At 35.2% G+C, this 11,312-nt stretch overlaps 1 protein-coding gene and 1 pseudogene across 2 annotated transcripts; both read left to right on the plus strand.

The window, feature by feature from the left end:
• Positions 1–28: 28 nt before the first annotated feature.
• On the plus strand, positions 29–10,232 carry LOC111014105 (18S rRNA (guanine-N(7))-methyltransferase RID2-like; annotated as a pseudogene). Its single transcript, XR_015792703.1, has 11 exons — positions 29–230; positions 3,554–3,623; positions 5,321–5,485; positions 5,750–5,825; positions 6,316–6,399; positions 6,518–6,573; positions 7,542–7,597; positions 8,890–8,940; positions 9,086–9,237; positions 9,521–9,671; positions 9,842–10,232. The product of XR_015792703.1 is annotated as an 18S rRNA (guanine-N(7))-methyltransferase RID2-like (transcript).
• On the plus strand, positions 237–3,084 carry EMB2744 (Pentatricopeptide repeat (PPR) superfamily protein). Its single transcript, XM_088127227.1, has one exon. It carries the CDS (start codon positions 593–595, stop codon positions 2,705–2,707), a length of 2,115 nt encoding a protein of 704 aa, XP_087983353.1. The 5' UTR covers positions 237–592; the 3' UTR covers positions 2,708–3,084.
• Positions 10,233–11,312: the final 1,080 nt, after the last annotated feature.

Below are 11,312 nucleotides of genomic sequence, written 5' to 3' on the forward strand. Positions count from 1 at the left end.
AGAAGGGACCATATATTCAAATTTCTCAATTTCTTAAAGCATTATGGAATAACGTTTTTAAAAGTAATATTTCGAAAATAGGTTGTAAAAAAAAAAATATCCAGTGTTGATGCTCATACTCAGAGAGAGAGAGCAGCGAATTGGAGTAAGCTTCTTCTTCAGCGGGCAACTGATTCGACTTCCTTATCCGACGCGGCCGCCGCCGCCGCTTTCGAATGGGATCTCCGCAGGTACTCTCTCAATCCCAATCTCTATCGTTTCTCTTCTTTTCAACCTATTCCACTTCAATCGGCTTCGGTTCTCCATTTTCATAAACCGAGACCCTCGGTTAGGTAAAAACCCTGCAAAACCCAACCCCTGTTCATCACTAATCGTTACTCGTTAGAACAGAGAGGCGGCGCGGTGGTGGCGGCGACTCGGCGATGGTAATTGTCACTCCATGGAACCATGGATTGGGAATCGCTGCCTTCCACTGGCGTAGTTAATAGAACATTAGAGCTTGTTTGGAGGAAATAGTTCAAGTTCTTCCATTTTCTTTTCATAGTATTCTTTGTGGAGTCCCTTTCTAGCTGTGGAAATTTAAAGCATTGTTATGCCGACGTTAAAACTACCAACTAGTGGTCTCCCGCCATTTCTATTCAAATCTAATTACTTTGCTTCTCCTACCCAGAACCCAATAAAGCTATTGAAACTTGCTGCAGACGCCAAGAACTTAAAATTTGGTAGAATAATCCACGCCCATTTGATCATTACCAATCACACCCCTGGAGACTGCAGAGTGAACCAAATTAATTCACTTATTAATTTCTATGCGAAATGTGATGAACTATTAGTTGCCCGGCAGATGTTTGATCGTATGCCTAAGCGAAATGTGGTCTCTTGGAGTGCTTTAATGGCTGGGTACATGCAAAATGGTAGCTCCTTGGAAGTTTTTCGGTTGCTGAAAAAGATGGTTGTGGAGGATGATATTTGCCCGAATGAATATGTTATTGCCACTATTGTATCTTCTTGTTGTGGTAGCCAAATGTATGTTGAAGGGAAGCAGTGCCATGGGTATGCGTTAAAGTCTGGCTTGGAGCTTCATCAATATGTTAAAAATGCACTTATTCAGATGTACTCTAAATGTTCAGATGTGAGAGCAGCAATGCAGATCTTGGATACTGTGCCTGGCTATGACATATTTTGTTACAACTTGGTTCTAAATGGGCTATTAGAGCACAGTCATTTGAGGGAGGCTATAGAAGTTCTTAACTTAATGATTGGTGAAGAAATAGAATGGAATAATGCCACTTATGTTACAATTTTTCGCCTTTGTGCTAGTCTTAAAGATTTAGAATTAGGTAAGCAAGTTCATGCCCAAATGTTGAGGAATGACATTGACTATGATGTCTATATTGGAAGTTCTATCATTGACATGTATGGGAAATGCGGTAAAGTGCTGAGTGGAAGAACCTTTTTTGATCGGTTGCAAAGCCAAAACGTGGTTTCTTGGACAACAATCATGGCAGCTTATTTTCAGAATGGATTCTTTGAAGAAGCCTTGAATCTGTTTTCAAAGATGGAAATTGATTGTATTCCTCCCAATGAATATACACTGGCTGTATCGTTAAACTCTGCTGCAGGTTTGTCTGCACTAAGCCATGGAGATCAGTTACATGCACGTGCTGAGAAATCAGGTCTCAAAGGCAATGTTATTGTAGGAAATGCCTTGATCATTATGTATTCCAAGAGTGGGGACATTTTGGCCGCACAACACGTGTTCTCAAATATGATTTGTTGTGATTCCATTACCTGGAATGCAATAATAACTGGCCACTCCCACCATGGTCTTGGCAAGGAAGCTTTAAGCATGTTCCAGGATATGTTGGCTACTGGAGAGTGTCCCAATTATGTAACCTTTATTGGTGTTCTCTCTGCCTGTGCCCATTTAAGTCTGGTGCACGAAGGATTCTACTATTTTAATCATTTGATGAAACAGTTTGGTATTGTTCCTGGACTGGAGCACTATACCTGCATTATTGGACTCCTAAGTCGATCTGGACAGCTAGATGAAGCTGAGAATTTTATGAGGTCAAATCCAATCAATTGGGATGTCGTTGCCTGGCGCACCCTTCTCACTGCTTGTTATGTTCATAGAAATTATGATAAAGGGAAGCAAATAGCAGAGTACTTGCTACAGATGGACCCTGAGGATGTCGGAAGTTATATTCTATTATCAAACATGCATGCGAGAGTTAGGAGGTGGGATGGTGTTGTTAAGATCCGGAAATTGATGAGGGAAAGAAATGTCAAGAAAGAACCTGGAGTGAGCTGGTTGGAAATAAGAAATATTGCCCACGTTTTTACATCTGAAGATAATAAACACCCTGAGTCCAGTCAGATATATGAAAAGGTACGGGACTTGTTATCTAGGATTCAACCATTGGGGTATGTTCCTGATATCGCTGGTGTATTGCATGATATTGATGATGAGCAAAAGCTAGACAATCTAAGCTATCACAGTGAGAAGCTTGCCGTAGCATATGGCCTGATGAAGACGCCATTAGGTGCACCAATCCGTGTTATTAAGAACCTTAGGATGTGCGATGATTGTCACACTGCTGTCAAACTCATTTCAAAGGTTGCAAATAGGGTTATAATTGTTAGAGATGCCAATCGTTTCCATCATTTTGAAGATGGTTGTTGCTCGTGTGGAGATTATTGGTGACAACTTTGATGAGTTCCACGGTGGTTTGGATTATTTGATGATAAAAAATTCCAACCTATGATCCTATGGTAATGGAGATATCAATATACCCCTGTTCAAGTCTAATATTAGGATCACATGAAACAAGTTGAGCCAACTAGGTTCGCATGGGTATGTGATTTATGAGGTTTTCTTGTATCTTCATTTTTCTTCATAGTTTCAGATGTCATTTGAACTTCTAATAGGTCTCTACTTTTCCCGTGTTGAATATGTAATTGTTTTGGTCACATAGAATTGGTATTAAACATGATGAAGCATAGAAGAAATGGAAGATAAGTGTATTTATATTGATAGTTTATGAAGTATGAAGGCTTTCTGTAGCCGCTTTTTGAGATTCAGGGACGATCGATTCTTTAGGCACTCTTATCCTTCACTTTATTGGATTCACAAAGCTCATGTGTTAACAATTAATTGTGCTTGTACTGTTTGTTTGATATTTGATGTTTGATGAGTTAGCTTTTGCTGGCAATGATAATTTGGAAATAAGGATGATGATACAGGGAGAAAATTGTGATGTGGGAGTGTTTTTACTTTATATTTGGTCCCTAAATCACTTCTCTTGTTTAAATTTCATGTGTTTTCATTGTTGTATTTTGTCTTGAGATTATCTCTGCATCGAGAGAGCACTTCAGGAGATGACAGTAAGCTATTATAATCTACCATCAGCTGAACTATGATGGCCGAGGCCAAGTAAAAACCTTTAGACAGTCTTAATAACCCTCCTTGGTTTAACTATACATTTAGTTTTACTTGGTAGATTGTCAAGTTAAAGTATACTGAAATGCAGTAATTTTTTCATTTTTACAGACTGCAGGCATGGCTGGTTTTACTATCATATTCTACAAGAGTAGCCTTGTTTGGACTCAAACTTTTTGAGGTAGAATGATGCTTTATTTTTAGTGTTTTAACTCAATCTTTTCTTTTTTCCAAATGCAGCAGTTTTATTTGCTGCCTGAGACTGCAGGGGTGTTTTTTCTTTGACCTGGAACTTTTTAATTTTGAACGAGACTTTATTCTTAGAGTTTTAACTCAATTGTTTTTTTAATGAGGAAATTAGATTGAGTTAAAACACTTACAATAAAAGTCTCGTTATACTTTAAAAAGTTTAGTCCATCACATATGCCTTCAATCTATGTGAACTGACAAATTACATACTATTTGACAAATTAGCATACTCTTTTTCGTCTTCCTATTCAGCACTTATTAAAAAAAAAAGGCAATCAAAATTACTTCAGAGGATGATGTAGAGTTTCAGAACTTCTAACATATTTTCTCTTACGTTGTTGGAAAATTTTAAGGTGAATAGGAAATGTTCGAAGCTTCATCAATCAATAAATTTTTAAGTGCTTTTTTTTACTTTTTCTAATGTTTTTAAGCTGCTCCCAAACATAATTATTTTGAATGGAAAGTGCTTTTGGACATGTGATGTACTGCGTAGTCTTTTATTTTAACCGTTGGTTAGCTGTCTTATTTTAAAACTAGGCGTTAGTTATTCCTAAAGGTTAGTTGGCTGCCTATAAAAGCCAACTAAATATAGTCATAGCAGCTCGTTGTTTCGTAATGCGTTTTCAAATAGAGTAATACCAAAACTATCACCAATCAATGTAAAGTTTGAATATAGTACCTTGTTATTTCTTAATGCTTCTGCAAATAAAGCAAAACTTTCAGTTGGACCATATGAATTCAAACCAACAGAAGGTTTCCCATCAACAGTATTTTTTTGCCAAACTTGAATCTGTGGTTGTGCATGCCATTTGAATCCTAGATTTGTCCGCATCTCATAAACTGAAGGACATTCAACCAACAAAAATTATTGATTATTAAGACTTTTTTGGTAATGTTTACGCATATATTGTTGTTTTCTTGTTTGGTTTCTAGTTTTCTCTCTTTTTTTTTTTTACTCTTATTTATTGTTCTTTCTTTTTTATTGAAAAATAAGAAGAAATATGTTGTCTTATATGAAATTAAAATTTTCTAATTTTGTATGTTATATTTATTTATTTTATATATTTACTATGTAAATGATAAATGATATAAAAAAAGTTCTCCAAATTTTTAACCTGAAAAATGTACAAAACAAGAAAAATGAGTTCTAGTGAACTTGTCGGTCTCATTCTGTTATTTATGAACGATTTTCGTCAAGGAAGATGATACTGGCAATTAGGGCTCTTATGGAAGTTTCACTCAATTCTCATGGCATTCACTGAGGTTGTATTTATCTACAGAAATTTTGATGGTTCATTTATTATTTTGCCTATAATTTTTTTTCGCATTAATGTTAAATTGTTAATTTTGAGCAGAACCAACTTGGCTACCCAGCCCATGAGCGCTCCATTATATTAGACATAATGATTGTTCTAACTTTTGAAATTTTAAAATCTTGCTGTGTATATTTCTCATGGGATTTTGAAATCAAAACATATTTTGAACATACAAGGTGGTTTAGGAGTAGTGAGAAACTAAAATAGAATTAGGATACTATAAATGGGGTCGTATACTATTATTTTGGGCATATAAGTGAGGGGAAGAATGAGTATAATCAACTCACTAGATGATCTTACTTGTTGAATGTAGGTTTTAGAGTTTCGAGACCTTTGGAATTCCCTTTTTGTATTGCATAGATTTTCTTCCGTGCTTGAATATGACGTCGAGACCAGAACTGCAAGCTCCTCCAGAGATATTCTACAACGATGCTGAGGCTCAAAATATACTTCATCCTCCCGTATCATTGAAATTCAGGTATGCCTGCAGCCATCTCTAATTAATGCCTTTTATAGCGTTAATTTTGATCTAGAAAGCGGTAGTAACATGTATGTAGCTCCAAAAAGAGGGAGAAAAAAGAACACTTTAGTTATTGAACAGGATTTGTAACTGGTAAATTTAATTGAGGCTACTGATTTTGTTGCTGGTTTCTAAAAGTAGGGTGGTGGGTTTTTGGGAGGTATAGGAGTGCTTTCTCAATGCTATTTGAGTTTGTTTATTTGTTTTTTGGTGTGTACGAAGGCAAAGCTCACAGATAGAGCACTGGAGCTTCTTGCTTTGCCTGATGATGGAGTTCCCAGACTGCTCCTTGATATTGGTAATTTTCTTTCTCTACATGCAAGATTAGTCTCCAAGCGTTAAAAATGCAAATATGGCTTGAAGTTTATATCTCTCATGGGCTTCTGAAATTTTAGATCGTAGAAAAGAGATGGACATGAATAGACTGAATAGTGAAAGTGACATACTATTTCACTTTCTTCAAGCATTGGATAATTAATATTTTGCTTTTCCATGTATCCTAATCGATTAATTTGAGCATAAATCTTCTATTTCTATTTCCTTCTTTACATGAATCTTTTTAGTTCTTTTATGGAAGTCAACGTGAAGGACACATCCACGTCAATATGACGTGGCAATAAACTATAATTTGTTCCCGTACTTGATAAAATAGAATTGGACAATTTCCAAAATGATGTATTATGCTAATTAGCTTTCAGATATCATGCTTCAATATTTTTTTAGTAGTTTGAAGTTCGTGTATGCCTTTGAAAATATTATTCTGAATGAGTATGTTCTGTGATTTTCAGGGTGTGGATCGGGTCTGAGTGGAGAAACATTGTCTGAGCATGGACACCAATGGATTGGTTTGGATATCTCACAATCAATGCTAAGTACGTGAATGATTAAAATAAATTTGAATAAAAGGTAAAGGATGTTTAAATATTTTACTTATTTCCCGGAACTTTATTCAGTTTTCCTTCTTAAGAATGCTGTTTTAAAAAAATTCAGATGTTGCATTGGAGCGGGAGACTGATGGTGACCTTTTACTTGGTGACATGGGTCAGGTACTTCATTTGTGAGATTGCAAGCAATCTAGTTTACTGTTAGTGGTTCCATTATCTTTAATATAGCTCTTCCTCTAGCAATACGAGAACAGAATTTATTGTATTTTGATGTGGTGTCTTTGCATGATTGGTTGCATGTCGAATGGAGTCCTGCATTTAAAATATAAACTTTTATGCTGCATAAGGCATATTTGGGTGAACATTGTTGAAGAAGAGTGATTCTTTTTTCGGATAAGATATCGAGATTTCATTAGAAACATGAAAGAATATTAAAAAACAATCCACCAAATGGGTACCAACCTACAAGGAAGGACTCAAATCCGAAAGAATGACAGCCAATTGGTAATTACAACAAGCCTTAAAACTCGATACCCCACAAAGAGGTGTTAAACCTAACTAGATCCCAAACCTCCTCCCGAGACATCTCCTCCCCTAAATATTCTACTATTCCTCTAGATCCAAATACCCCACAAGATACCTCACAAGATAGAGAAAAAACAAATCTGCCACAACAAGGCCCCTTTATCCTTAAATGGGGGCATGGCATAATCTCCTCCACCATCGCCTTACACTTCCTATTACTAGCCAAGAACACCCAAAAATCTCCAGTTGATCTTTTATTAGTGCATTCATTGTTCCATCTTTATTTTTGCAATATTAACGTTTTCTATCATTGCATTCAGTAAAGATTGTTTGTTGCAACACAATCAATTACTCATGTATTTATGTATTAAAGAAATGTCATTAAATACAAGTGATTTATCTTAATATGAAAGAAAGAAATAAAAAAAATGCAATAGTTTATTTTTAACTATTTTCTTTAGGTCTTATTTGTTATATTGGAGCCCCTTTTTGTTTTATTTTGATGCTTTTTGTTGGGCTGTCTTTTTGCATGCTCCTTTGAAAGCTTTGCTTTCATTAAAGAAAAAAAAAGTTCCTGCATCATTTGTTCTTGCATTCTGGTGCAGGGCTTAGGAATTCGTCCTGGAGATATTGATGGGGCTATTAGCATCTCTGCAGTTCAGGTTTGCTTTTGTTCTTGGTTTGTGCTTCTGAGATCATTTATTTTCATATGGCTATTGTGGATTTTAGTTTCAGCTTATCCCAAATGTTTAAATCTGTATCATTAGCAGGATCCTGCCTCGTCCTTTCTGGTTCCTACTTTCAAGTTTACATGACCAATTTATTGGTTTTTGAAAATTTTAAGAGTAGTTCTTAGATAATTAGGATTAACTAGGTGTTTGTTAAAAAATAAGATGATTATTTGAAGAGCACGTCTCAGTTTATTTTTAACCTTAAAAGTTTCTCTTAAGGATTGCTTCTCTGAAACAGTTCTATAAACAATTAGTTTTGTTGTTAAATATCTCGCTTCAAAACATATTACATGTTGTTGGAATTTGGGATTAAGGCGGAACCTTAAAGATGATGAGATAATTGAATGGGTTGATCTTAACCTTAGGCTATCAGAGATTCATTTAACAACAGATAGAGATGTTGTATACTGGAAACTAGAAACAAATGGTTCTTTTTCCACCAGCTCCCTCACAAAGGACCTCACACATAGCAACCAAGCTCCACAAACTAGCCTATACAACATTATTTGGAAAGGAAATTGCCCTAAAAAAGTGAATTTCTTCCAATGGGAACTTAGTCACCGAGCCATCAGTACCAACGATAAGCTACAAAGAAGACTCCCTTTTATGGCTATTTCTCCACAATGGTGTATCATTTGCAAGAACAGCATGGAATCTCAACAACATCTCTTCACTTCCTGTACTTTTGCTTCTGATTTTTGGAATGTCATCCTCTTGGCTTTTGGTTGGTCCACAGCATTACCAAATGACCCTAAACTTCTCCTTGAGGCCACCTTAATGGGACACCCCTTCAAAAACATAAAGGAACAGCTATGGACAAATTTCATCCGAGCCTTTCTGTGGACTACTTGGGGTGAAAGAAATCAAAGAATCTTCATTGACAAGTCACAATCTTTTGAGTGTTTTTTTGATGCTATAGTGTTTAAAGCTATATCATGGTGTAAAACTTCTACTTTTCTTTACTATAGCTACACTTCCCTCCTGTCCAATTGGAAGTGCCTTTTGTAACCCATCTATGGGCTTTTGTACTCCCTTATATGGGCTCTATGTAATTTCATATATCAATAAAATTGTTTCTTTCACAAAAGAAAAAAAACATATTTCATTAATTAATTTACTTGTATAAATAAGGAGAAACCGAAGGCTTCTGCAGAGTTTTCCCTTCATTTACCTTAATTCGTTGATATTCTGTTCTCTTTATTTTATTTGTTACAATTTTACTGTGGTTGTGCAACGCTGACAAATCCTGCCATAATCCGCGACAAAGATTAAAGTATGTCGTACAAACTTCTCTCCATCTTTAAGAATAATTTGTGTCTGCTGACAGATGATTTTCATTGACAAATCAAAAATATATTTAAATGATCTTGTTCTTTAGATTTCTCATTATGTTAAATTTTTTGCTCAAATCATTATAGGGCATTCTTTGAGTCTGCTATACAAATGCTTGGCAAGGGGTGCAAGAGCAGTATTGCAAGTTTATCCTGAAAACGTGCACCAACGCGAGTTGATCCTAGGTTGCTATGGACGCAGGATTTGCTGGTGGTGTGGTGGTTGATTACCCACAAAGGTATGTGTTTGATTTTTATAAAGAATAAATGTGTCGTAGAACCATTGTCGAAACTTTTGTATTTTCCCTCTGATTTTATAAGGGTATGCATATGCTACTTTTGTTATCAAAGGAAAGAAGTTGCTAGATGAAGTGAAAATCATAACAAACAAAGTGAAATCGTATTGTCATTCATTCTAGAAGGATCTCAGATTTTTCATTTGTTTGATCAAGTTGATTATTGAGTTATCTTATGATGAGAATTTTTATGGATCCCTAACTCAAGCATGATATCGGTACACAGTGCAAGGAGTAGAAAAGAATACCTGGTGCTTACGTGTGGTCTGCCATCTATTAGTTCGACTGTTCCAAGGGGAAAAGATGAAGATTCTGAGAGCTGTTCTGATGATGATATTGGTGAAGATGACGAAAATCAAACCGTATGTTCCCATGCTGTCTATCATTCATTCCTTTTTCATATAAGGATAAAATCTGAATAAGTAGTTTAGAAAATGTTGCTGAGAAGCCATGAAACAAGTAATGTTATTCCTATGTTGTACTATTTTTTGTTCTGAAAAAACTATTGTTAAAAGTCTGAGTCCGATTTTCTTCGATACGATTGTAGGTTCGTATGGCAGCGCCAAGGAAAAGGCAGAAAATTACAAAGTAAGGGAAAGGAAGAGAGTGGGTACTGAAGAAAAAGGAACAGATGAGAAGAAAAGGGAATGCTGTGCCTCCCGACTCTAAATACACTGCTCGGAAACGTAAGGCTCGTTTTTGACTTTGAATATTACATTTTTCTTTTGCTTTTGGCTCTTGTCAGAATTTTTTTTTTTAAATCAATAGAGATAGAGGAGATTTTAAATTACTGAGCTTTGGTTGAATATTGACAATTTCTACCATATATATTATATATGGTGTGTGCGTTGAAATTTTGTAGTATTTACAATTTTATTATTATTATTACTACTACTTAATGTTCTTTCAGAATAAGTTCCACTTGAGAAGATTTGATATATCAACTTTGTTATGAAAAAAGTGCATTTTGTTTAGTTTAGAAGACATGTTGATCATGACCTTGTTCGAGGGGTAACTTTGTCCTTACCTACTACCGGCTTTAGATCGATTTGGTTTATGGTTTCTAATTTGTGTGCATTCTGACTAATCTCATTCGACAAAAACAGATAACCCTATAATATTAAAAAAGAAAACACACAAACATATTTTAGGTAGTTACAATGGAGTTTCTTCTAACACTCCAATTTTTTTTTTCATTTATCCTATTGGTTTTGACCAAAATATGAAATTTGAATTGAGCCCCTCAGTTTTCAACAGCGTTGAAGGAAGTCCCATGGTGTTCGACAAAATTGAATTGAAAAAACTATAGTTCGGTTTGATAGTTATTTATATATTTTTAAATTAGAAATCTTGTGTTCCGTAGCGGAGGCGACTCTTCTTGCAGAGGGGAAAGGGGTAGTTTCCATTACCCACATGAGAAGAAAGAAAAATCAACGTTCCTCACAAGTTGGTGAAGGAGACGATGAAAAGTAGAAGTGTGGAATTGTGGAATGGTTCGAGATAATAACAAAATAAATGTAAAATATAAAAATCAATGGATCTCCAAACAATTGACAAAAATATGTTAAAGTGCGATTTAGGACTTTGAGACTCGAATGGTGCAGTATTGTTCAATTTCTAAGTGGTGGGTTTTCTATCTGATTGGTGATGGATGCAAGTAAAACCCTCTCTCTTTAATGGGGACTTACAGGGCAACAACTAAAACTCCTAATAACAATTTCACTTCAACATCTTGTTTGATTCACGTGTCTCTCTCCTCTCTCTATCACGTGATTCACGAGCACTCTTTTTTTTTTTTTTTCAATTTTAATTTAACCATTATGGATTGGAATGATACTTTTTTGGTTTTTTAACAACGAAGAGCACTCTTGTACTTATAAAAATCAATAAATTGTCAATTTCTCAATGTTGGTGAGGATAATATTTCATCTTAAGAAGTTAGGTATATTTTATTCTAAATGATTCACAAATCGTGTTTTTTTTTTTAAATTTTAAAATAACTAACCAATGACTTAGTC

The sequence above is a fragment of the Momordica charantia genome (genome assembly GCF_013281855.1).
Source record: "Momordica charantia cultivar OHB3-1 chromosome 8 unlocalized genomic scaffold, Mcharantia_2.0 BLBB01000008.1, whole genome shotgun sequence".
NCBI lineage: Eukaryota > Viridiplantae > Streptophyta > Magnoliopsida > Cucurbitales > Cucurbitaceae > Momordica > Momordica charantia.

Bases quoted from the DNA above. Each gene is read 5' to 3' on its own strand.
- EMB2744 (XM_088127227.1), top strand. From the start codon at position 593: ATGCCGACGTTAAAACTACCAACTAGTGGTCTCCCGCCATTTCTATTC.